Source organism: Lichenostomus cassidix, chromosome 14 (genome assembly GCF_008360975.1).
Source record: "Lichenostomus cassidix isolate B80296 chromosome 14, HeHo_3.0, whole genome shotgun sequence".
Taxonomy (NCBI): Eukaryota; Metazoa; Chordata; class Aves; order Passeriformes; family Meliphagidae; genus Lichenostomus; species Lichenostomus cassidix.
This window is the reverse complement of record NC_139495.1, coordinates 4,264,662-4,290,259: the sequence shown is the minus strand read 5'-3', so window position 1 is coordinate 4,290,259 and position 25,598 is coordinate 4,264,662. Positions and strand designations below refer to the sequence as shown.

The following is a 25,598-nucleotide window of genomic DNA, read 5'->3' as shown; positions in this document are numbered from 1 at the left end:
GCAATAAAGACACTTAAGAAAAAAGGCTGTGCATTTTGATTTAAACTGAATGCAGTCTTGTTCTGTAAGAAACAAGTCAGCTGCGTGGGCCAAGAGCACCTGCAGTGATATACAGAGCCTTTGGCTCAGCCATCCAGAACAAGCACATAATTTTTGCAAAACAGGCCAAAGCAGATGCTACAACCACTACACTGCAGCATCACACACCTGTACCAGTCATAGAGGTCAATCTGAATTGCCAGCTCCTCCAGAGACAGCTCGTCATTCTTCCAAAAGGGGATCTCAGTTGTTTGCCTGACAAGATCATCCAAGAGACTTTGCAGTTTCTGGACAATATGCAGGTAGTCTGTCTGCTTCTTGAACATCTCCTCCAGGGCAAGCAAGCTTGGTTCCACTGTTTGGTTCAGGGCCACTGAGGTGTCCAGTACCTACATTATGGGAAAGAAAAAGAGGAATAAACAAATTTTTTTTTAAATAATTAAAATACCAGAAGCCAAGGAAGTAAAAGGGAATTAATTCTTACTAGTAAGTCATGGACAGCTTCCAGATTACCAGTCCTCTGTCTTAAGAGGCTCAGACTGCTTACCCTACAAAAGCAACTTAAAAGCATCTATAAGGGAGATTGTTTGCAAGTAGTCCCGTGATGGCACCTCAGCTGAGCCTTAACACATGCACACATTTTGCAGCCATCAGGGTTGCAGTATGATACCATGAAATTAGAGATAGCACAGGAACAACCAATGGTACTAAAATGCTACATTTTACTAAGATTTGTCTGCTCTGGCCTGCCTCCTCTCCCGGGTGTGGAACAGAAAGCTGATCACAAGCTGTTTTTAAACCTAGCAAAGAGAAGCCTTCATTTAACAAGCTGTGTTCGCCTGGTTATTTTTAGAAGAGCGGAAGAAATCACCCCGCCACTAATGGAAATTTTAGCACATCTCTAAGCCCAGATACCAAGAGAAAACAGGAAGAGACACAGGCACAGCCAGATTCAAGAGGAGAGGTGCTGGGTGAGTCTGCTCATTGCCACAGGGGCCGTTTTTGGGGTGCCTACCCGGTCCTGGACGCCGGCCACGGTGCGGTTGGCATGGCGCAGCGAGTACGTCAGCCGGTGGATGCCGTCACTGGTCTCCCCATTCCCGTAGAAGCCAACAGCAATTCCAGCACTGCGGAGAAGGAAGGAGACAAAGGGGAGAGGTGAAGCTAAGAGGTGAGTGTGCAACACAGGGCTTGTGGCTACAGTGCCCTGGGTAGTCACACCAGCACTTTTCAGAGGAAGGGGAGCTGCTCACTCCCAAAGGGAGTTGGGGTCAGCCTGCTCCTCAGCAACCGCTGCAAAAATACAACTGTAAATATTTATAGCCACCAATGCTCCAAATAGCATCCATATGATGAAGAGCAGAACACAACAGGTGTATTTCATTTATGATAAATAATGAAAATCTGTTAGAGAATTCTTTGGGACCTCAGGTCCAGCCATGGATAACCAGAAGTCCAGCCAGTCAGCTCTTCAGTGGTTCCTGCAAGAGCTACCATTGCTGTGCCAGGAGACATGTGCCTTCTCTGGACATGAAACACAGATTATTTTGTTACATTTTTTTAAAGCAGGACACAAAGAGCTTGCTTTGACTGTTTGCCCATGGTGGTGGTTCCTCCAGATACATTTTCCATGCCCTTTTCTCTACCCTGTGAAATATCTATGAACATTATCTTGATTTATCTTCCCATTAGAAACATTTGTGTCACACTGATTTAGAGTACTGGGAAGGGAAGCTTAATAACTTACTGGGACAAAAGGCTTATTTATTTTTAAAGCAAGTGAATTTCAAGCTTGCAGACACAATTCAACTCCAGCTGCTTAGCAAATTACCACCTATCAGCTGATTTTCCATAACTGTCCACACATATCAGTCTGCCCCAATTATGAAGTAAACCATATTAGCTTAAGCCTCACTTAAAGGAGGAAGATCCTGTAAATGAGTTGCAACCAGAGGATTATCTCATGCAAGTCAGCAATATCTCTTCTATTAAGAGATCACTGTAGGAACTCACAGTTCCTCTTCCCAAGCCCATGTTTCCTAATAATAGAGGAGGAAAGAACTTGTGAAGGGATCGCACAACTAAACTCAGGGCAAACAAATGTTACCAAGACAGTTTTTCTGTTCTCATGTTATATTTAGTTTGAGAGCACCAAGGATCTTTTCTAGGAAGGTTCTCAAGACAACAAGGTTGTGTTTGTGGCAGTGCAAAGGAAGGCGGTGATGATGATTTTGTTGTAAATCTAATATTATTCTGGATGAAACATTTAGTTCCTTCACCACAATTTTGTGTACTGTATCTGCTCTTGCTCCTCTCCTGCAGGAAGACACATCCATTCCTCTTTTCCTGGGTTCATCAGCTTCAAAAGAGTGAGCAGAACAATGTAGTTCACCTGGCCGTATTTCTCCACGTACGTGACAAGAAATAGAAGCAAAGATCATGAACTGGAAGCAGATCCAATAGGAAAATCTGTGTCAGCCTCATGTTTTTTCCAGCAATTGAATCTCCATAAATTATAGAGAGCTTGGCCCATAAAAACCTCAGCTGAGGAGTCTTCTAGGGACAAGAGGCAGCCTTCATATACAGAAAGGGAGGCAGCAGCTATGTAACTAAATATTTAGCATTAATACAAGAAATGAGCCTCTTTCTTCAGGAACACCATTCCTCAAACATCTTCCTAATGCAAATTATGCTGATAACTGAAGAGAGAAAAGCCCTCTGCATTCCTCCCCGGCTGCAGCTATTATCAGAGCTTGATAACTCATGCCTGGGGTGCACGGGGGTGGAGGGGATAAAAAAGACACATTCCCCCCTCCCCCTGAAGTAGAGAGATTACAGATGCACAGCTCTGCCCAGGATAAGGCACCTCAGCATCCCATCACAGAAATTGCAAAGCCATGGCTTGAATTTCTCCTTGTCTTATCAGAGCAAAGAGATTCAGACAGACCCTTTCAGCTTCCCGAGCTGCAGAAAACGTTAACAGTTGTTTCTACTATAGGCACCAAACAAATTCCAGAACATTCTTGACATTGAATAGGCAGATCTGACCCCTTTAATTAGTGAGCAATTTCTATTCAGCCTGTTACAGCTACTAGAAGCCTATTCTTTCAGCAAAGACTTGGTAAGTGCCCAAAATCTGCTGCTTGGCTCTCAGTATTCCCAGCACACTAGCACTATTTTGGTGGGAAAGACTCAGAAACAGCATTCTGAAGGAGCAGCAGATACCTTGTCCTTGGGGATGCTGCACAGAGAAGTACATCAGCCAGTTTTCTCAGAGGTACCAGCTATGAAGTGCTGGCAACTCCAGGCAAGTGACTTTAAACTCGTTGCCCTGTTGGAGGCAGATCTACCCCATCAGTTCTTGACAGGGTCCCCATCCTGCCCAGTAAAAACCACAGCTCCCATTGCCCCAACCCTCCAGGCACAGTCACCACTCCTGAAAGAAAACACTACAGCACAAAAATTGAGATAAAAGCCATTTAATCCAGGTAATAAACTCCTCTAGCCATGCGACTCACACATTCACTGCAAATTAGACATAAAGCATCAATTATTCCATTCCTGTCCTGCAAAAGCCAGCTCTGCATTCACAGCCTGTGCCAGCAAGGGCCATTTACACAGCCAGTCCTTCCCCTAAGAGCAATCCATACAATTTTGTGGCACTTCCCCTTTCTATCAGGGTAGAGAAGGAAGGAACTCGTCCCACAAGGCTGATTGAGGAGGGGGTAGAGCTGAAGGGCAGGCAGGGGGAACTGCTGCTGCTTGGCTTTGTTTGCTTTTGGCTTCATCTAAATCCAACAGTTGTTTCAAATCCCTGCCCACACACACTGATATGAGTTGCTATTGTTTAAAGCAGATTTAAGGATTTACACTAGTTTTTAACTACCTTTTATATGATTAAAGGGAAACAGAGGGGCTCCTTCTATTTAAGTGCATTCTTTTGAAATAAAAATAGATCAACTCATCTTAACCCAACAGCATAAGTCCTTGAGGTCATGATAAATCACAAGGCTTCTTGCACGAACCCTGGAAGGCACAGTAGCCTAAGACACAGCAGATCCATCTCTCAGTACAGGATGACAAAATCATCACCCAATGGATGTATTTCTGTCACACAGCCTAAATACAAGAACAGCATTCCTGAATGACATAGCTCTTTTCCACCCTAGCACCCTCTGGAAGATACTCCAACACATTTTCAGTGCATCTATAGGAAAGACATCCCTATTTTTGCCATTCTTGCTTTTGTTGCACATGGGCTTTGGACATCTCTTGATAAAGAACCAGAAAAAACAAATCAAGTGTAATTCTGAATTTGCTTACAACATGGCAAAAGAACAATGTGACATTTTTGGTTTATGCTTGCAAAAAACAAAAAAAGTTTTCTGCATTTACAGATGATGAACAGCAGAGCATTAATCTGACACAGAGAGGATACATGTGCCTTCTGGTGATGAGATCCTCCTGCTGTAATACACACACTGCGACCCTTGGGGTACCCAGTCACCAGTCTGAAAAGATGAACACTAGCCATTCACATCACATCCTTAGAAATGAATAATCAAACTACACCAAGTCATCTTTAATTACAGGAACTTCATAAGAAGAGCCCTTTTTAGACTTCAAGTTCTCAGGAGGAATGTTAATTTGTCTGTCTAATTACCACCTTGCACTTTCGCACCAGGGGAAAGTGCTATTACTGGCACTTGATAAAGCCAGTTTTCACCATTTATTTGCACCCATTTCTTTCTAATATCCTCTCCACAAAGCTTTCCCTCTACCTTTGGAGCTGAGCTCCCTCCTGGGAGAGTTAGGGTCACCTAACCAGTAGATGAGGTGGTTTATAAGACAACTCCCCATACACAGAAACCAATCAAAATTGGTAAGGACTAGAACTGAAGAAAGCATTCATGGAACAATCTAGGCTAAGCATTCCTGAAGCTTTGTGGCTAGAGCAACTGGGAAGACTCATTAGAGACATTTTGTTGGAGAGCTCCTGTTAACCAGTTATGCCTCTCTGCTGGCTCAGCATTCTCCCTGTTGTGAGTCATCAGGAAACAGGGATCCTGAGCACACAGCAGGATTCTCAGCACAAACAGCCCCCTGGGACGAAGGAAACCTAGAGAAACACAGTTGGACCTAAGCAGAGTAAACCAGTTCTCAGCTAGGAAGACAATAGTCCACTTCCAAGTACTCAGACAGACCAGACCAGCTGCTGGTTGGAACCTCTCGCTGCTTCAGCACCCAAACAGTGCCACAAAACTATTTCCCAGGTCAGCCTTCTGTCAGAGCAGCCTCATACCCCATTACAGCAGCTGCTGGTCTGGCTCTTCTGGTGTGTGTGACACACAGCTGGGATAGGATAGAATATATCCAGTGGACTAATCTTTAATCTGTGCTAGCAGGAAGTCCCAGTTAGATAACAACAGTTGGAGTTGGCTTGTCGGGAGCTGTGTCTGCATTCCCAGGCACAGAGTGAGCACAGAGTGCCAAGAGACACTGGTTTGAAGGCACAGAGGCATCCAGCTGCTATAGAGAGGCAGAAAACTGACCTCAGCTCTGCAGGAGAGCAGCAGCACTTGGACAGCACCTTCCTCACCATGATGGTACCAACCTGCTCTTGCTTAAGTATGATGATTTCAGGGAGAAAATGAAACACCTAATTAAAAACTCAAGAAAAATTATCATCTAACATCACCGTATATTCAGAAAGAACCTTAGTTTTATGGTTCTGCATTTCATACTTGCAGACACAAATTGTACACCATGGTTGAGAACCAGTGGTTCAGATTTTGAGGAAGCCTAAGCAGCTTTCCAGCTTGCGGATGTGACAGCCACATCAAGTTTACCAGAATTTCTATGCTGCTCTTCCAGTTTTAAATTATCTCACACACGCTCTGGAGAAGTGCAGAATACCTCCTTCTCACCCTTTCTACAATCAAAAACAAACATAAGCACCACACTCAGCAGCAGCTGCCTCGGTCACATTTGCTGCATAACAATAGCTAACAAGGGCCTGTAGCAGCAGCACAACTATAAATAGCATCAGCCAGAGCTTCTGTAAGAAAGGGTTAGGACCACAGCTTTCTCAATGGATTGGAATGGATGCAGCTGAAGCTCTTAAGATCACTAAAAGAAAGGTGAATGAGGCTGAGATTTCTTCTTTGTAAGTTGTTCTGTGGTTTTCCTTTCCATTCCAGGCACCTATTTGCAATCAGCAAAGCATTGAAGAGCTCCCTGCAAACACAAGGTACACAAGGTCTCCTCCTCAGCCCTGAGCCCCTGCTTCTACAGCCAAATCCATCCCCAGCTGCTAAACTCACCACAGAATGTCTGTTCTGTGCTGTTTGTTCCAACACTTCAAGGCTTTGCTGTTCTCTTAAGTGAGTGCCTCGAAAGAGCAAATACACAAAAGCATCAGCAGCAGTATCTGGCTCCTGGGCAGCTAAGCCTGGCCTTCAGGAACATGATCACCTCCAGACTGATCACACACCCCCATCCACCACCTATCAGCAGGCTAATGCAAAAAGTGGAACACAAGGCACTGCCAAATACAATCATCTCATTGCTCCCTCCTCTCTGACTAGGGGATTGCTCCCTGACCTGCCAGACCCACAGAGGGGCAGCTGAGAGCACCTGGAGTCTTGAGTAGATGATGCTCGGAATTGGAAAGAAACACAAATTGGAAAGTGCTCTATTTAGGGAACACATCCAGAGTATTTATTCTGCCCAAGTCAAAGCAAGATCAGAGGCTCCTTCCTTCCTTGTATGTCTGCAAACATGTCCCTGCTTTCAGATGCCCCATCATTAATTTTTTAGGAAATTATCTTCTTTTTAATTCTTCTGCACCCATTCTTCACTCATTACTGATTTTTTTTTCCCAGCAATCCTTCTTTCCACCTCACCTTCAAAGGCTTCTATTGCTCAGTCATAGCAGGAAACACGCTGACCCTGACACCCTCACTAGCAGCCCTTGGAGATGGCACGTCAGTGCAGATAACAAAAGGCAGCAGTGTCCTACACAGGCTGCAAAATCTTAATGTTCCCTCCAGTTGAATACCAATCCTTCCAAACCTGAAAGAATCATCTGTATCTCCTTCTTCCTAATCTACTCTCCCACACATAGTGAGTCGTTTTGGACACCAGATTCTGAGAAGTCTGCATTTAGACCTGATAAATATTTCAACAGTATCCATCCTATTTAAGTGATAAGCTCCCAAGGACAGAAGGTCCTTGATTTATCAATTGAAAAGTATCAAAGAGCAGGACATTAGCTATTCCTTTTCACATTGCTCAAACCACCAGGCAGCTCTGCAAGCTGTAGAAAGGAAGGAAATATTTTACAGATATTTAAAAACATAGATACATCAAATGGAAAGAGGGATTATCGCCAGTATTCACTAACTGGAGGCACAGCATTTGAAGAGTGAGGATGTGAGCACAGGATGGACCAAAGAACAAGGAGAATCCCCCAGAGCTCAGCCTTACCTGCACACGAGGGTGGCGATGATGACACACCAGGCTGTGCAGCAGCAGTCAGCATTGAGGTGCTCCTCGCTCTTGCGATGGCGGCAGCACAGCCAGAAGGAGTAGAAGAGCAGGAAGAGCAGGTCCAGAGCCAGGCAGGAGAGAGCAATGCCACCCAAGAGCAGCAGAGCCTGTGGGGAACAGAGATGGTGTCACATCTGGCCACAACTGGGGACATCAGCCAGGGCCCGGATGTTTGAGGGCTCTGCAAGGCATGTCTTGAGAACAAATAATTTTGTGGGTTTGGCATATTTTTTGAATCTAAACAGGTGATTTTTCCTTCCCACTTGCTCCCCTCTCTCCATCCCACTCGATGGAACTACATTCTGTACCTCAGCATTAACAGCTGAGCCATTTTGTCTGTCCCAGTCTGCAAACAGCCTAAGTTAATCAGAGGGTTTCCTCTTTACTACTGATCACAGGTCAGCAGATTTAGAGAACAAAAATAATAATAAAAAATAGTTCAGCCAGCTGCCTCTATCTGTACAGTTTTTTAATCTTCATGAATAAATATGCAGGCTTATTCATTAGAAATCCAAGTGCATGAGTGGGTTTGAAAGGGGGTGGAATTTATTATACATGCATGAGATTAATTTTTTTTTAAATCAATCTCCATGCAATGCTTCTGTTCAAGGTAGACCTAGAATAAATGGTAAACCCCTCCATATACCATCCACACATATAGGTACAACAAATGTGGATGCTACAGACACACTTGAAGCAGTCACAAGTTGAATTAGTATCTTATACCTATTTCTAGTAATGTTCCTGGGAGAAAAGGGATGTTGTAAGAGTTTAACTCCCTTCCAATTTCTTTTTGTTCGAAAAATCCTGGTTAAAATCCAAAAATGCAACCCAATTTTGTTACATAAAATATAATTTAAAAAATTGAATCCATTCCAACACCATATCTAGCCACATTTTCCCACCTGCATGAATCAAGTAAAAGGATGCCATTTTATCCATAAGTTTTTTTTGATAAATCCTTAGTAGTAGTGACAAATGCCGACTTACTAGAAATGGCTTAAATATCTGAAAAGGGTCCAAGTCACCTACTGGTGCCCCAATATTGGGAATGCAGACACAGATCTGTATCAGCAAACCCAGAACAAAGGTTTAGGTTTTCAAATCAGTATCTCTTTTCCTCCCCATGCAGAAATGCCTTAAAGAACATTTATATGCTTCCTCCTGATTGAAACAATAACTTCCTCCTGATGAAAAGGAATACAACAAAGAATGGTGAGATTAAAGTAAAGATTTCACAACTGGTGACTGTTTCTAACAGGGTCTGGTAGGAACTTGCTCTTTGCAGGCTTTTCTTTCCCCTCTTTCCCCCACTCTGCTCCATAGGTTTTGCCTGCTGAGTTATTATCCTGGCAAACAAGCCACACAAGGCCCTTCCCAGCCAAGAAACGTCAGCCATACATAACGAAGTCCACACTAGTTAAACCCAAGTGCTGCACCACAGATACTCCACGTAGCCACTTGCTCTTGGCTTTCCCAGCCTTTGGAAACCCTCTCCAAGCCCATCGAGCACACTGGGATGTGGGGAGCTTACAGGTGCTGCTTTCCAAAACTAAAGAGCAGAAACTCAGTCCCGTTGTGCAAAGTGAACTCTGGGATCTTTACCAGCGAGGAGTGGGGGTGGAAGGGAAAAAGCCCAATCCCCCTTTCCCATGCTTTCTCCAGATGGTGTGAGCACTGCTTGAGTTCCTGAGCAAAAGGGGCCTCCGAGAGGGAAGCTGCACTCAGAGCCCCACGTTCCCCCACTTCTGAAGCCTGGCCATGTATGAGCACTCAATGCTAATTTAACTAACACATTTGGCATACCAAAGCTCCTCAGGGATAGTCTTTATTTTTTAAACATGTCAGGCTTGCTGTAAGGCAAAGCTTTCCTGCCCTGCTTGCCTGCACTTCTTTCTTCACACCCTCAAACCTCCTGCACATGCTAAAAGGCATTACTGCTGGAAAGACAAACTCAGCTGAAAACATCCTCCCAGCAACTCTTTTATCAGCAAAAAATCCACACTGCAGCTCCAGATGTAGGGGAACCGCCCCCATTGAAAGGAAATAAAAGGAAATACTAAAATAAAAAAATAAGGAAAAATGGATATTAGACTGCCAACCAGCAAGCACCCTGAAGTCCTTGCTTTGAAGGGACACTTAATTCATGCTTTAAATTTGCATCTGGCCAAAAGGACTTGGCTAGCCACTATACCACAATCTGCATTTCATTTTCCAGAGAATATTTGTTTTCCATTAATGGATATGTGCCATGACAACAAGTGAAATCATCCAGCAGAGCAGTTATTAATCTTTCTGACTGATGAGTCAGTTTAGGACCCAGAGACTGGCTGGCAGTGAAAGCCTGGTCACAACCAGATATTCCTCTGCCTGCTTGTCAGGATTAAATGGCAGTATTTAAAAAGGGAGGTTGAGGCTGGATAAACCCTCAGACACTCTATCCTGCAACAGTAAATCTGGGACTCGGTTATCCAAGGCCACATTATCCCAAGTAAATGTAAAATTATGCACTGGGCCTTTTGCCACAAAAGAGCATCAATTCGTCTTCGAACATTTGCTGAGCTATCAGAACCTTTATAGCAAATGATGCATGAACTGCCCTTCCAGGAAAATGGAGACAACTTGGAGGAACAACATTTTACCACTGCACTGACACTAATGGCAGAAGTGGAGACAGAGCAGTCCCTGAAAATGAGAGTAAATCCAAGTGGTATCCGCCAGACTGGCAGAAGACGAAGCTACAGTGTCAGGAAGCACTTTCAAAATAAAAGCTGCAAACAGGGAAGTAACCACAGGACCACTGCTAGCTTGGAAAGGCACCATGGAACCTGAAAGCACTTGGTGTTGTGCAGGGATGGCACTGCAGTGTTAACAGCCTTTCTCAGCTCCAGCGTGGTTGCCAGGAGTCATGGTACTCACCACCTCCATGGGAGTAAGAAGCCAAAAAAAGGGCAGAAAACATCTAGATCCTCATGTACAGAAAGGTGAAATACAGAGCACAGCAAAAACATGTCTCCTCTGCCATGAAGATTACTTGGCACAAAAAGTCCTGGCAGCAGAATAGATTTAAGAAGTTAATTCTGAATACACAAGTGCTAAAAAGCCATCCATGTGTTTGTTAAGTACAAGTTTTACCAATCTCAGTTTATACAATTTGCAATTATCACGTTCTTTAAACCTTAACTGCACTAACAGCAGAACGGAATAGTGAGAAGCTCTTCACATGGAATAGATGATCGCTATTTTGCTACTAGTTAGAAAGTCTACTAAAATTCCTTAAGAAACTTGAGAGCAAAACTGAAGCCTTCAGGTGGTTCTTGAGAAGCATTGCAGTTTCACTTTTATTCTTCCATCAGTGATTTTAAAGGTATTTCATCTTCAAACTTTATAATTTCAGCCCACAGAAAAAAAGAGCTACAGCTTTTGAGCACCTCAAGAACACAGCTGTCTTAATCATTGCCAGATTGAGAATGGTTTACCTTAAAGTTAGCTTTTGCCAAAAGAAAGCTTTCCACTGAATTTCCAACCAGTATTCTTTCTGTATTTCCATGCAGCGACTTGAGATAGTGATAATAAAACAGAGAGAAGAGGTTAAAGGAGTGTGGGAAGAGAAAAACGTTCACCCAGAAGAACAAATGAAGCAACCTGGGCTGCTGCCAAAGGAGCACTCATCTCTATTTATTCCATGAAGGACGGAAGTCATCTTAGCAAGAAAAGAAACTGCTGTGGGATAGTGTCATGCCTACACTACTTCCTACATCACTTTTTTTTTTTCTTCCAGACTTCAGGACATATCTCTAAAAAGCTTATGTACTCACAGATGATAAGCAGCTATGTCCTATGAAACTAAGTGATTTTTTTTTTGTAATGCTGGCAACACAAAGAACACTCTGACCTCCTCATCAACTTGTTCAGAGCACGCTGTGCGTTCACAGACTTGATTTTCAGTACTTAAAAAAATGCGACACGAGGTGTTTGTTGAGATACTTGAGTGTCTCAGGTTGTCACTCATCCCACAGCCCCGGCAGAAGGGTAGGGAACACAGCCAACCACGTATTGGCCAATGTGATGTGGGGGGAGGATGTGCAAGCCACTGCTGATGTCAGCACTAAACCATCCCTATCTCCTCATAGGGGACAGGACTTCCCAGGCCAATTACTGTGCTCAACATTGTGGATGGAGGAGCAAAGCTGGGCAGGAAACGTGCTGTGGAAGAGGCTTTTCCCACGGTGCTGAGATGAATTCTCTTCCGTGGGGGATCCCTCTGCAACAGGGAAGAGCACCATGGAAACAGAGAACAGGTTCCACCATCTCATCCCCTTCTACAGACATCTCCCAGAGAAAGCACACTGGTAAGGGAGTGCAGTAGATTATAGATATATTTAGGGCAAGTCCACACTGGAGCAAGCAATATAGGCCAACACTTTGCCTTTAGCTTTTTTTGGCTATTGGTTTTCCTTTCCGGAAAGCAGGAAATGCCAAGGATTGTGTCATGGTTGTTTTTTTCTGCTTGTGTTTTGTTTTTATTTTAAACACCTTAAGACAATATAGCAGACACATCACAATAAAAACAGACCTGCAGCCAAAACCTCTCCTAGCATGACTCCACAGCTCAATTCCATTTACCAAGCTGGTTAAATGAAGCAGGCCAGTTTCCCCAGTATTGCAGAGCTCTCTACCTAGGCATGGACATTACACAGTTACTTGGTATTAGAGCTGTGAACTAAAGCCCCTTTAATTACAAATGAGTGTTCACACAGGGTTTTAATGTAGTTTAACTAGAATGGCCTTAATTCAGTGTAGTTTAATTCACTTTAGTGCATTTAAAGTGGTTTAACTAATCTGTTTTGAACTTATTCCTCCAGTTAATTCAGATTAATTCCTCAAGTGTAAGCAACAGCTAAGAACAAGGCTAGGTTGATTAAAGATTCATCATTTCCTGCATACTAACACTGTGACCCCTTATTTCATAATTAAAGACTTTCAACACTGCCTTTACATTTGGTCCAACTCGCAGAAGCCACCAGTGCAGAGGCCAAAAAGACACAACTTGCTGATCCTTAGCTTATTGCAACCAACTCAGTATAATCACTGCTAGGGTTTTGAGAGCTAAGGTTGAATCACACATAGCTCAGGTATGTCTGCACACCTCAACTTCCACAGGTTACACAGGGGCAGGTGCTGGAATTCATCAGAGCAGCTCATATCACACACCAAACAGAGATGGAAAGCATAGAGTAGAAAGGATTTGCTTAACAATTGGGTTGGATATTTTTTCCTGCCCATGAACGCAGATCTAAGCTGTACTAATCAGCAGTGAACACTGGAGTCCTATTGGGTTGAAGTCAAATAACAATCCATTTATTCCCTTAGTTGTTACCAACTCAGCAATCTCCATCTTACACAGCAAGGAAACATTCCCAGAGGTAAGGGGGTCTTCTAAATTGGATGTTCTTATCCCTAGTTTCTCCATAATGCTGGCTGAAAGCCTCTGTGCACTACAGCGATGAAAAGAATGAGACACTCTCACCAAATTCAGTTTCCACTGACAGGTCCCCACAGACTAAATCTTTATTAAATGAGGCTTAGCTCAGAACTGGCAACTTGTCAAATGAGCATTCTCGCTGAAAAGGCGGATTTCCTTTCTGGGGATTCTGCAAATTCCCTTGCAGAGCTCTAAAAAATACCCCACCACCACGGATGCATCAGTGTGCATGCAGGTCTTCGCCCCAAATCCCAGACCAGCAAAATGTGGAAGGAATCCTCATGGGAACAGGCCTTCAGCTTTAGAAGGTCATTTCTTCCTAGTATTTCCAGCTGGACAAACTTACAGCCATAATTGACTTTGTTAAAAGGCAAGAATCAGATCATTATTTGGGATATTGAGGTGAAGGGCACCAAAAGGGCAGCTGGAGGAATTTGGCAGGTATCCTGCCATCCACACTCAGCTTGCCCATGGCAGATCCACACAACTCCACCAGACATTCCTTTCCCACACCAGATTAGCTCACACATTCCCACCCAACAGCAGCTCCTCTACTCAAGGTCTTCTAGAAGCCACTTGATTTCCTTGGTTAGAAAGCTGTATCATCCATTAATGTCTCGAAACACAGGCTCCTCGCAAGGTAATTTTCCAGCAAACTGGATAGTGGAAAGAAACCCCATGCTATAAAGGAAGTATGAATTTAATGCTCCTACAACTCAGGGCTAAGCAAGCACTGCCTGTATTACCTGGCTGGTGCTCAAGTGCTGTATAAATTCCCATGCCAAGACAATTCCCCAGCCCCAGCCCTCCAGCAGGAGCTCAGCTATGCTCCTGGAGGCCTGGAACTCCCTGAAGGCAAGACGTGGCACTGTCTGCAGGCAGGGACCTGGGCATGCTTGCAGAGCCCAGCACGTGAGTGAGGCAGCGCTGGTGTGCTTTCGAAAAGGAAAAAAAAAAGCAGGAAACGCTTAGGCCTGAAGCCCAGTGATTTAATCCAATTTCCATCCTTTTTCCCTTCCCCCTCCTAAAACGTGCACTCTCAGAGACAATACACTTCATTTAGAGGGGAAAAACATGATCTCTCCTAAGTGCCTGTCCTTACACTCTATCAAGCCAAGTGCTGGGTCCCTGCTTTTTTTAATCTATGATGGCCATTCATACTCTGGCACAGACAGCAGCCTCAAGGATTTTCTTCCAAGACCCCAGCTGTACAGAGTCTGTGCTTTACTCCACGTTAGCTGTTCTTCAGTTATTGCTGTTCCTTATTAAATCTGGGTTTCAAACCCGTGTTCATCCTGCTCCTGTGAATTTTAAAAATTCTCCACAAAGATTGAGCCTTCCAGTAGAGGTAATTACATGTATCATCTACAAGTCTCCTGTTCTTTTGTAGTACCTAAACCCCGTCCTTTCCAGGAGGCATGGCACCAATTCAGATTAAATGCAGTATTTAGGCTCACAGCAACTTCTTGATCATCTTAATAACCTCTTCTTAAACCAGCCAACCAAATCTGAACTGATCAGCCACTAGAGAGTTTGAAGACACTGAGCCCAATCCTCAGCCCTGATGTCCTGGCAGGGAGGTCACTGCAAGCTGCACACACCAGTCATCAGCATTTTACATGCCATTTCTATTGGGAGAGGATAAACAAGGCACTGGGGAGGGAGAGGAAAGAGCACGGAAATGAGCAGAGCCACCCCTAACTGCCAGACAACAAATACTTGTCCCAGTTGTGGAAGCTTTGCCCAACCCATCAACAGGGTTAGCCCATCCCATCATCAGGGATGGCAATGTTTCCATGAGCACGGCTGCTGTAGATAACGTGGTTCTGCTCCCTTATTTTGCATCATTTTGAACTTGCTGGTTTGTCTTCAGGCACCATTTTAATCCCATTTGTGTCTTGAGAGTTTTGGCGCTGAGCATCTACAGCTGCATGCTATAAACTCCAGCATAACATTTGCTGCACTGAACCACAGAAGTTATACAGAATAACAGAGAGAGCATCCAAATTGGAATGGAAACTCTTAACATCACATTGTTACTAATGTTAGACTTGAAAGGCAACTTAATGTTGCCTTTTTTTAAATGTATACAACTTGTTCCATATCATTAGCACAATGAAGAGGTCTTTTTCTAAACTGCAGCTATTAGGAAAATGTCTAAGTGAGAAGCTCTAGCACATACTTTGGCATTTGGAGGCACCTGAATTAAAAAAAAAAAAAAATCAAAATTAACTAGAAGGGAAAGAGATAGTTTCTAGCTAAGATTACAAATCCACTGCAAATGGCTTCATAAACTGCTTCTATTAGCACTGAATGGACAGGAAGGTAAGTTGCAATAATTGGGCTTCTGCATTTATGTGTCAGTGATGGCAATGGGTCATTCTGGTGTACTCAGGTGTCTTTAACAGGGAGATCCACATCCAGTTCGTGCTCAGTTTGCAATCTGAAGTCAACCTCCAGAATAAGGAGTGAGAAGTTTTGGAACAACATTTAAATAACCAACAGGAAAACAACAGAGCACAGAGTTTCCATAATATTTACCTTATCCAGCTTCACTGGCATTTGTCTACACAAGTGAAGCAGGTCAAAGGGCTGTTTACACAGCAAAAACTTAGTGCAGCTCATAATACACAGTAAGCCTACTACAGGGTGAGAGAGGCAGCACTCCTGATTACATTAGCAAATTACACTGGTCTGGCTGCCCCGAGGAGTGACCTCTGGGAGGGGATAAAGAACAAAATCAAAGGCACACTGCCCTACATCTTCAGAAAGTCATGGCCCACTGTGCTACAGCCAGCAGCCCACATGACATCTTCCTTAAAATAATTTGTATTTGAAGTCAGCTTTAATTCAGTATGTCGGTCATGTGGAGAGGCCATGAAGAGCTGGGAAGGGGCAATATCCCATAGGGATAGCTTCTGTAAGTTGGGAAAAGGAGAACAGAGACCTCTGACCCATCTATTGACTGTGGACCTGCACTGACCTCCTTGCACAAACAATGCAAACGTGCCATTGAGCTGTCAGAGACAAACAAGTGCCACACTTCTCACCATAAATTCACTCCAAACTGCCTCTTTAAAGACTACTACAGTCAGAGTTTAAAAAAAAATTAAATAATTTTAAAAAGCAAGGGAAAGAAAGGGAGGAAATCTCTTCCTTCAACTTAAAACTGTACCTTTCCTTCCCACAAAAAGAGGCTCCTTCATGTGCAGGAAGCATTTCCATATCAAGTCTTCTTTATTTTTATTTTGGGGCTGAGCTGCCTTTTTTCCTTTTCCTTCTTTAAAGAAGAAAAAAGGTCTCAAAAAACTCCTCAGGGACAAAGACAACCAATATTCACTATTGAGAACCTTCAAACCCATGGAAAAAAATACCACAGAGGAACAACAGAGGAAGCAGATGAAAAAAAACTACCCAAGCTAGCCAAGACCCACCACAGTCACAGCTGGAGCCCGTGTTTCTGCACCACTGACAACACTGGGAGCGTCATTAACCACTTCTCTTCAGCCTTAGGCAGCTAAGAAAGGCCTCCTGCAGGCTCCTCGCCAAATGTGAGAAGGGATTAGGGCCTCCTCAGGCTATCCCGACGGGAAATGCAATCTGAATAGGGAGGTTTCTTTGCAGCTCTACCCAGCAGCAGTGCAGAGCTGCAGATGGTCCTCTCAGCAATCATGGTCAAGTTCCCCCTCAAGAGCAGAATTCTGGTGAATGGTCACTGCCTCATCCCTCTGCTTCTGCTCCCCAACATCATCCTGATAAAAGGGAAGCATACACTTTTTAAATTCATTCCCTGAATGGCATTCCTGAGCGAACAGGGACACAGCAAATAGCAGATGCACTAATTGATTAAAACCCCTTGCAGTTACAAGGCAAATCTGATGCCCCAACACATATTCACAGAGGGCATCAATCTCGCTCTGTGGCTCCAGCTCCCAGCAGCTCTTCCTGCAGTTTCTTCATTTCCCCATGGGGCTGGGGAAGAGGGGAATCTTGTCTCCTTTCAACTGTTTCAAAGCTGTTCAACTCTCTTAGGGTTTGCCTGCAAAGCTGAAAGCTGTCATGGACCACTGGCCTAAAAAAATTTAAAGTACTTGGCTTATATCAACTATTTAAAGACAAATACACCTCACTTTTAGATTCCTTTACCACCAACTTTGGGAATACATAAGACACAGGGCTATTTGGCTGTAATAGAGGTTACATCAGTTAAAAGAAGGAGGTGTTTGCCCCACTGTGTCTTAATAGGATTTCTCATTAGTTGCTTTGCTTTCCCAGGACATTTGCATCATATCCACTAGAAATCAATGCATTTTATACGTAATTTAATACACACACAGCCTGCCTTCAGTGATCCTTTTATCCTGCTCATGAGATCAGTGCTGGTAGGATTCCTCGAGTTCTTGCAAAGATACTCATTCATTCAGCAATTCTTCTGAACCACAGAGATTGATTTTTCAGGAAAGTTCCCAGAGTTCTCTTAGAGGTTCTGCCTGCACTTATGTCATGGCTATATTTAAAGAAGGAATCCCACTAAAGTGGTTTATAACGTGCTCTGGCAGGACAGTGTAGACAGAGCTAAATCCTATTAAGCTACTTAAGTTGCTTTCCCCCTCTGAAGTCATCTGTCAAATGCTGGTCCTAGACATAGCAGCCAACTATCAAACTAGCTTATCAAGAGTCATGCTTAAAATACCAAACAAAACTATAAAACGCAATCATCACACACATGAGGAAGAGAAATTGGGGCAGTGTGCTGTTCCAGTAACCTCCTGGGATACCAGAGGGTGGAAAAGGCTGGTGATTAGCTTTTCATTACAGTTAGATTGTAACCCACTTGCACACCACTGGACTTTATTAAAGAGAAAATAGCAATGACTGTGTCTTTAATGTTAGCCTTGACTGTTCTGAAAGGACTGTATGGACAATACATGGATGCAAGGCATACTTTTAAAATAGAGATCACACTAACAGGGCAGGAGGGGGCACCCAGGAAAACAAAGCACCATTCAGCCTTAACTCAGCACCCCATAGAGAAGGGGGAAAGCAGCATTCATGGTTATTTCATCTCCTTTCCCAGTAACTCGAAAATAGGCACCACAGACTCCTGAAAGATTAATTCCCATAAATGTTAAATGCCCACATTTAAAGCTCCAGCTTTATAGCACTCACTCTGCTATGTCAACATGTTACTGCTGCTGTGTCAACATGTTACTGAGATTTCAGAGACAAGCCTCAATTCCACAGATTCCATACAATAGTAGGAAACAATAGGCTGTAAAAGACCTCTGGAGGTCAGTGTAGTGCAACCTGCTGCTTAAAGTAGGGCTAATTTAATAGATGGGGTTGCTCAGAGTCTTGCCTGGGCAAGTTTTGAGGATTTCTAATGCTCGAGTTCCCAAAGCTTCCCTCAGCCCCTGCTGCAGCAGTATGAAGAAAAATGCTCATAAGTGACTGCATTAATGTTCCATTCCCCACTTCAGCTTCAGGCTCTTGTACTCAGGCCCTGGGTACCTCTGAGAAGAGCCTGGATCCATCTTCTCCAAGTCCCTCCTTCACAAAGCCTGCAAAGGCTGCTCACCGATGTCATTTCTCCTCCACTCCAGGCTGAAGAGTCCCTAGTCTCCCAGCCTCCCTTCACATGTCAGGCTCTGACTATCTCAGTGGCCTTCCCCTTCACATGCTCCAGTTCATCAGCACCCCTCCTGCACTGGAGCACCCAAACCATGACACAGTTACACAGCAGTTATGCTGGCACACAACTGGAAGAGATTCCATGTATGTGAGATGGCTGATGACCCCATTATAGGGCTACTTTCAGCTTGCTTACAGGGCTGGGCAAAGCACAAACCTTCAGAGCACAGGTTAGCCTCCAGCTGCATGACCCATTCTACCTGATATGGTCACCAAGCACCGAGAGGTGACAGATCTCCCCCATGCTGGGCAATTGCTCTGCGGGTGTGAGAAGCACAGCAAGTACCATCAGAGTCTGACAGACTCAACAGCATGGATGTTATTCCTCAAAACAATGCAATGAGACAGCTGAGAGAAGAGGAAAGGTAGGCAAAGGGAAAAAGCAGCAACAGAGAAGTTACATGCTTCAGACTGAAAACAAGGCACCTCGGGAGTTTTTCGGCAAGCCCAACTGCACGGATGCTCCGGCATCCCATTGGCTGCTGCCTCGCAGAGCTGCACAGCAACGAGCCCGGGAGGTGGGAGGCTGCCAGCTCGCATGAGAGCTCCCTGCTCAACCCCTCCTCCGCATCCCCACAGCCCGACCCGGCCAGCCCTGCCGCTGCTCCTGCTCATCCTGCCCAGCTCAGCCCAGTATTGATCGCATGTCCCCAGCGGAGGTCAGTCGGGGAGACAGCCAAAGGAGACAGGACCTTGGTTAAAAGAATGAGCATCCACACCAAGTTATCACAACAAAAATATAGGATAACCACATGCTCTGTCTTTGTCCACAGCTCAGGTTTTCCTTGACAAGTGGGAAGGCTGAACTGCAAAAATAAGGATGGGGTGGAGGGGAAGGGGTGAGATGTGCAGCTGTGCTTGTGCCTGACACAGCTCAGAGAAGTGCTGACACCCAAAAGGTATTAATACTCCTCAAAAGCAGCACTACACAGCACAAGTGCTGCTTCTGTAGGTGTTTCACTCCATTAATTTAGGAAAGTGAGGGAGGAAGTGGTCTCTACAGAGAAAGCTGCCCAGCCTCAGCTTCCCTATGAAAGACCTCCAATCCTACAGTTCCAGACCACACCGAAGGTTACAAGAGAAGATCAGAATTCTTACAGAACAAGTAGGAGAGAGTACAGAAACTGGCATCATGTGGGAAAGCAACTGGTCCAGCTGATGGGCTCACCACCACCACAGCCACAGAGCAGGTCATGAAGCCTGCAATGGATGTGGAGAAGCAAAGCTAGTTCTAGAGCCTGAGCACCACAGCTCACAGCCAGAGAGATCATTACAGCTTTCCTCTTGCACAACCACCTAAACCAAATCCCCATTAGATTCAAGCAAAAATTAATCTAAGACACAGAACTTCAATGCAATGATTTGCAGGCTCTAGCACAAGAAAGGTCTTGAATTCTCTCCATCCAGACCGCAAGTCATTATCTTGCAGGAGCACTCTGAATCAGAGCCAAGAAAAGAATGAACTCCTCTGCCCTATTTTCCAGTATTTGCAGGAGAAGTTCATCTTCTGAGCAGTCACTATTGATCAGGAGCATCTTCTCAGACAGTGAAGTCCCACAGTGCTCACTCTGAGCTTGCCCCACTCAGACTTGGCAGGGGAAAAGCAGCAGCACCTCTCCCTTTTTGCCATTACACAACTGTACTTACAGCAATTGTTTATGCAGCCACAACACCTACCTGCTTCCCACTATTTATAAACCAAGAGCCAAACCACTGCAGAAACAACTGTGTTTTGTGTCACTGCCTGCCATAAATTGCCTGCCCCTCAGCTGCTCAAACAACACTGAGGCAGATGAGAAGCACTAGTATGAAGTCAAAATAGATAAGCTTGGCTCCTGATGACCCAACTCTGCACTGAAACAGGAGGCCCTGAAGCCGTCCATGCTGCCAGCTCTGTTAGGGATAGAACAAAGAGCAGATTTAATATCTTAAAGACAAAAACCACAGATTTCCTGCATGCAAACATACACACACCCATTGCTGCTATGGTTGTCTCAAACAGGGAAAAGCTCCAAGAAATACAGCACCTTAATACACTTTCTTGTCAGAGAGAAGTAGATCCTGCCAGCCTACTCAGTACTAAAACAATTTAAAAGTTTTTCGGGACAAAGTGTACAAATTCATTTGAAAATCTGTCACATCTGCTGCTGGTTGCTTTGAGCAAAACTACTTGTAAAGACATTTGATAAGCAGACAGCTAAATATTAGATTTCTTTATTACTTGGCAGTAGCCAAAAAGGTCTGTAATCACTTATATGGGCACAGTTCTCAAGCTTATAAATTACTGTTATTTCTGAATCAACTTCAACAGCAAAAAAAAAAGAGGTTAAAAGCATAGTTTTAAAAAGTGAGATCTGCCCAGTTTTGACAAAGTACTACTTTCCTCATTAACAGCTGCTGCTACATAGGGAGGTGTCAGACTTTTCTCTTTCTCTTCTCCAACATCACAGCTGAACATTTAGCAACTGAAGAAAAACAAGAACACCACCATGAAAAGTTGTGACAATTAAGCCTGTGATGGGTGCTGTGGTTCTCACTGGGCTCAAGCAATCACTCACCACACCACTGGTGTGGTCTTCAAGCTGGAGACAATGCCACTCCTACTAGAACAGCCAGGAAAAGGAAACATTAGGTAGCACAGCTGCTTCCAAAATCTGTCATTTACCTCATTCATAGGGGAAAGATATCCAGGTTTTCCTCTCTTTTCTTCTCCTCTGACAAAAAAATGCTGTAAATCCCTATGTCCTCAAGTGAGACTGACTTTGATATCCACTACCCAAACAGCAAGACGTGTTGTTTAGGTGAACTATCCAGAGGTCATCATCTCCCATCTGACCTGCTGGAGCACTGAAGCACAGCAGACACAGCTCCACACTAACAAGCAAGGCTATTTCTGCTGCTGTGCTTGATGATCAAAGCTTTTCCCTAAAATAATAAGATCCCAGGGGCTTTAAGGCCAGTTTGGTAACAGCTAAGATGGGAAGAAGACCCTTCCCTTTTTTCAGGATGTTTAAGATGGAAGCTAACACCACACAAGCTTTGTGTTAAAACTGATGCACAGCAGCAAGAATGCCTTATTAAAACCTGTAACTAACTTAATCAAGGAATTCTAATATTCATAACTGAACTTAAAAGCACTACCCTCTGGGATACTAGAGAATTTCCCCTCAAAGACTGTTCACCTCATTGACAGTCATGTTGCTTTTCATAATCTTGTTCACAAATTCAATCAAGCTCCAGATAAAATCTAATCAAGTTGGACAAGCTGAATTGCAAGGGCTGTCGTTCCAAGTCCTTTAACAGGAGGTCAGCTCAAAGTAAGCCTCTGATGTCCCAGGACTTGAGCAGGATTATTTCATGTAGTTCATTGCTGTAGGCACCAAAGATCATTTTAGCTCCCCAAACTATTTTTAATACTCTCTCTAGTGGAGCATTTGATCTCTAGACAAGCTAGGTTTAGTCTTCTGTCCTTTTTGCTTAAATCCTTGGTGATTTCTCCAGGCACAAAAGTGGCTCTCTCAGGCACAGGAAAGAACAGCTATTCACAAAACTTCATTATTATAATTGTTCAACTGAAGTTTGTCCCTCTGGAAAACATCACCGTCCCTGAGAACTACTGCTAGTCTGGAAATACTGACCAATCCAAAGCAAATATAAAAGCACCCAGACTGCCAGAGCAAAGCATAAAGGAAGACCTCATCATTCACATTTAAGAGATGCTGGTCACTTTAGTCTGTCCTTTTGGAGACACCCTTTTCCTTTTCTTCTCTCCCCTCAAATGAAAAAACAAAACATGGTCAAGGTCTAGATCCTTTGGCTACTCCCCAGCAAACAGGCATTAGGAAAAACTTACTCCCACAACAATTAAATAAGAGAAGCAGCCCCTTTATATTTATTCAATTCAGACTAAAACAGTCAAAAGCATCAACATATCTTATGCTCTCGAAAATAAAACTCTTAACTCTTTTGAATGCATGCTGATATTGTAAGAAAAACTATTCAAGCAGTTCTTGGTTCTAAACTTAACTTAAAATTCCATCCACAGAGCCTGGGAGTAACAGGATAACAGTTAAACACCATACATGACCAGTGTGACATTGCAAACGTATGTGACTGGGTTTAAAGCATGTCCAGCCATGTGGCTGTCACCTAACTACCTTTCTTCTGTTCATCAAACATGTGAAAATCCTTATTTGGACTAATAGATCTGATGCAGATTCAAGGCAACTCCCTATGAAAGTGATGCTGATGAAAAAAATGGTCTCATAACAATATTAGTCACAAATTTTATTATAATTAAAATCGTATGAGGAAAACACCACTTTTTCCCATCATCATACTTCCATGGATGACAAGAAAATGAATGGTCCCACTAGGCAAATTCTGAACATTTGGAGAGCAATTATTTCTCAGCTACTGAACAGATAAACAGAAGTACCAAGTTTCCAGCCAGCAAGCCACTCCCCTTCTTCCTCTTGCTCAGCATGTGTAGCTCAGGTCATTTCCGATTTCAATTCCAGCAGGAAGAGCTATTTAAGCCAGTGCCCAGAAATAAGAAACTCAGAAACCCAGACTCACTGGCTGCACTGCATTAAAAAAGCACTTGGAAAAAAGGCTACTGATTAAAGGGAGGCTGCCTTTATCTCCAATGCACCAAACATCTGAAAGGATGTCCCCTCCCAGACACTTCAATGTATGAATCTTGGTTCCCTTCCTTTTTTTAAAGTGATGTCTCTATAAAATAAAAGAAAGTGTTTGTTCATTTAGCTGTTTAGCCAGCCAGCTTCAAAAGGAAAATATTTCTGCTCTGTCTCCACTCCAGGTTGGTCCCTGGTGACTATCTCCAACATTTTACATAACAATATGTCTTTCTAGAAACTAAGCTCTAGGGAAAATGAAGCAAGGAAGCTCGAGCCTATTTATCAGGCTTGACATTTCCTATCAGAATGTAGCACTGGAAAACCATTTCCCTGACAAATGGATGGGCCTGAACTGAGTCACACAGCCCTGTATCTTGCTTTCAACCTCATTACTCTTCTAAAGAGGTACAACTCTGAAGAGGGCTTCAAAATGCAGATGGACTTGCAAGAGGGGAGCGTACAGGACTGAAGCCACGTTACAGACACCAGCTGAGCTCCAGGGGAATAGTGAAGAGAGTCATCTGTGCTACTGCCTGTCCAGCTGTGATGTGGCATCACATCCCCACCTCAGACACTGTCACACAGAATGGCCACATCCCATTTCATAGGTCACATTAAAGCTTTCATGCACATTGGTGAGGAGCAGATGCACACACACCACCCAATGAGAGCATCACATAGCAGATAATCTACTGCTGTAGAAGGGAAAAATTGATCTCCTGCTCACGTGGCAACAAGAACAGCTCAAGACTCTTAAAGTGATGGAGAGTATGGTCTTAGGGCAGAGAGGAACAAAGAAAGAATAAGCTCTGAAAAGGATGGGTTGATGTTAGCACTTTAAGAGGAATATTCCCTGCAGGTCATAAATGAACCAGAAATAAAATGTTATTACAGACCCCTTTCACCAGCAGTCCAGTGGGTTGTTCTATTTACTCTCAGCATTGTTTCCAACTCTAAACAAGAGAGAAGCCATAAAGGGCAGGAAAGAGCTCATCTATAAGCCAAAACTAGAAGTGTGTTTTTAACATGATGGTTTAAAAAAAGCTATGGTTTAGAAAAGCCTATGGGGTCACATGAAGACAGAAGTCAACCAGGAACCTTTTATTTGGTTCCTTAATTCTGCTTCTTGATTCAACACCTCAAGATATTCCAAAAGGGAGGTTCAACACAAAGCCTGTCATGTCCCACACTTTTCCATCCAACTCTTAGTGCTGAAGCACCATGAAGGCACAGAGGCTTTTTTTCTGTCCCAAGTTTATGCCAGGCCAGGGTTATAACAATTCATCTGCCATGAATATCCAGTGTTTCATGCCTGCCTAAGATGCTCAGCCTGGTTCACGGGGCAGCTGTTCAAACACCTTGGCCTCTGGCTAGCAGGGCTGTTCCTGTGCATACCTGGCCTAGTTACACTATAACTGGAACCAGACTTGCCTCTGAGCTGGTGTTAAAACCTGTTTCCAGCCTGGTCAGTTCCCTGATTTAATCACTGAGCAGCCCCAGAGTGCAAAACATTCCAGCCACCCTCCTGGACCATGACCTCAGGAGCCACAAACTTCCACTTCACACATGTGTGATTAAAAGGTCTAAAGCTGCAAATTTTATTAGGAATGGAAGAGTCACATCGATATTAGGATTCCCCATGCAGGACCTCAGATTTAGGTACCATTTACACAAACAAAGACTCAGTTTTGAAACCACAGTTTTGCACAAGTTCACGTCTGAGGTCTTTCCTGTAGGTGCCTATCATAGACAAACATCCATGTTCACAGCCCAAATCTAATTTTAAATCGTGCTCAGTATGTTAGAATACAGTACTAACCATTTCTTTTTTTTTTTTCAAAAAGCAACACAGATGTTTATTCCAAATGGGTGCTGGATGCAGTTTCACCAACACACAGAGGTCTTGGCGCTGCATCACTGATACAGCAGTGCCATTGCGTGGGAAATCAGGACCAAAAACAGTCTGCAATGTCATTAAAAAAAAATAAAGACTTTAAACACAGAGTTACAGACAACGCCAGAAAGCACTGGTCAGAATCTCTCTCCCCATAATGCTTAAAAAAGAGATTTGCAACTCTGTAGAGACACAGAGACAGTTTTCAAAGACTCGGATCACAAGTGCAAACTTCGCAGCAAAGTTTCTGCTCCGCATAGCTATGAGATTTCCTGTGGTTTCAGCGTACACACAGGCA

At 43.8% G+C, this 25,598-nt stretch overlaps 1 protein-coding gene across 3 annotated transcripts in view; it reads right to left on the bottom strand.

Annotated features, from left to right (window-relative positions):
- Positions 1-25,598, bottom strand: part of TTYH3 (tweety family member 3) — a 73,118-nt gene that overhangs the window by 28,988 nt on the left and 18,532 nt on the right. For all 3 annotated transcript variants that reach the window (XM_085074544.1, XM_085074546.1, XM_085074547.1), the window contains exons 2-4: positions 7,528-7,697; positions 1,055-1,166; positions 208-428 (exon numbers count right to left, since the gene is read on the bottom strand). In XM_085074544.1, coding sequence (XP_084930670.1) covers positions 208-428; positions 1,055-1,166; positions 7,528-7,697 — 503 coding nt within the window. The remainder of the gene's footprint in view (positions 1-207; positions 429-1,054; positions 1,167-7,527; positions 7,698-25,598) is intronic.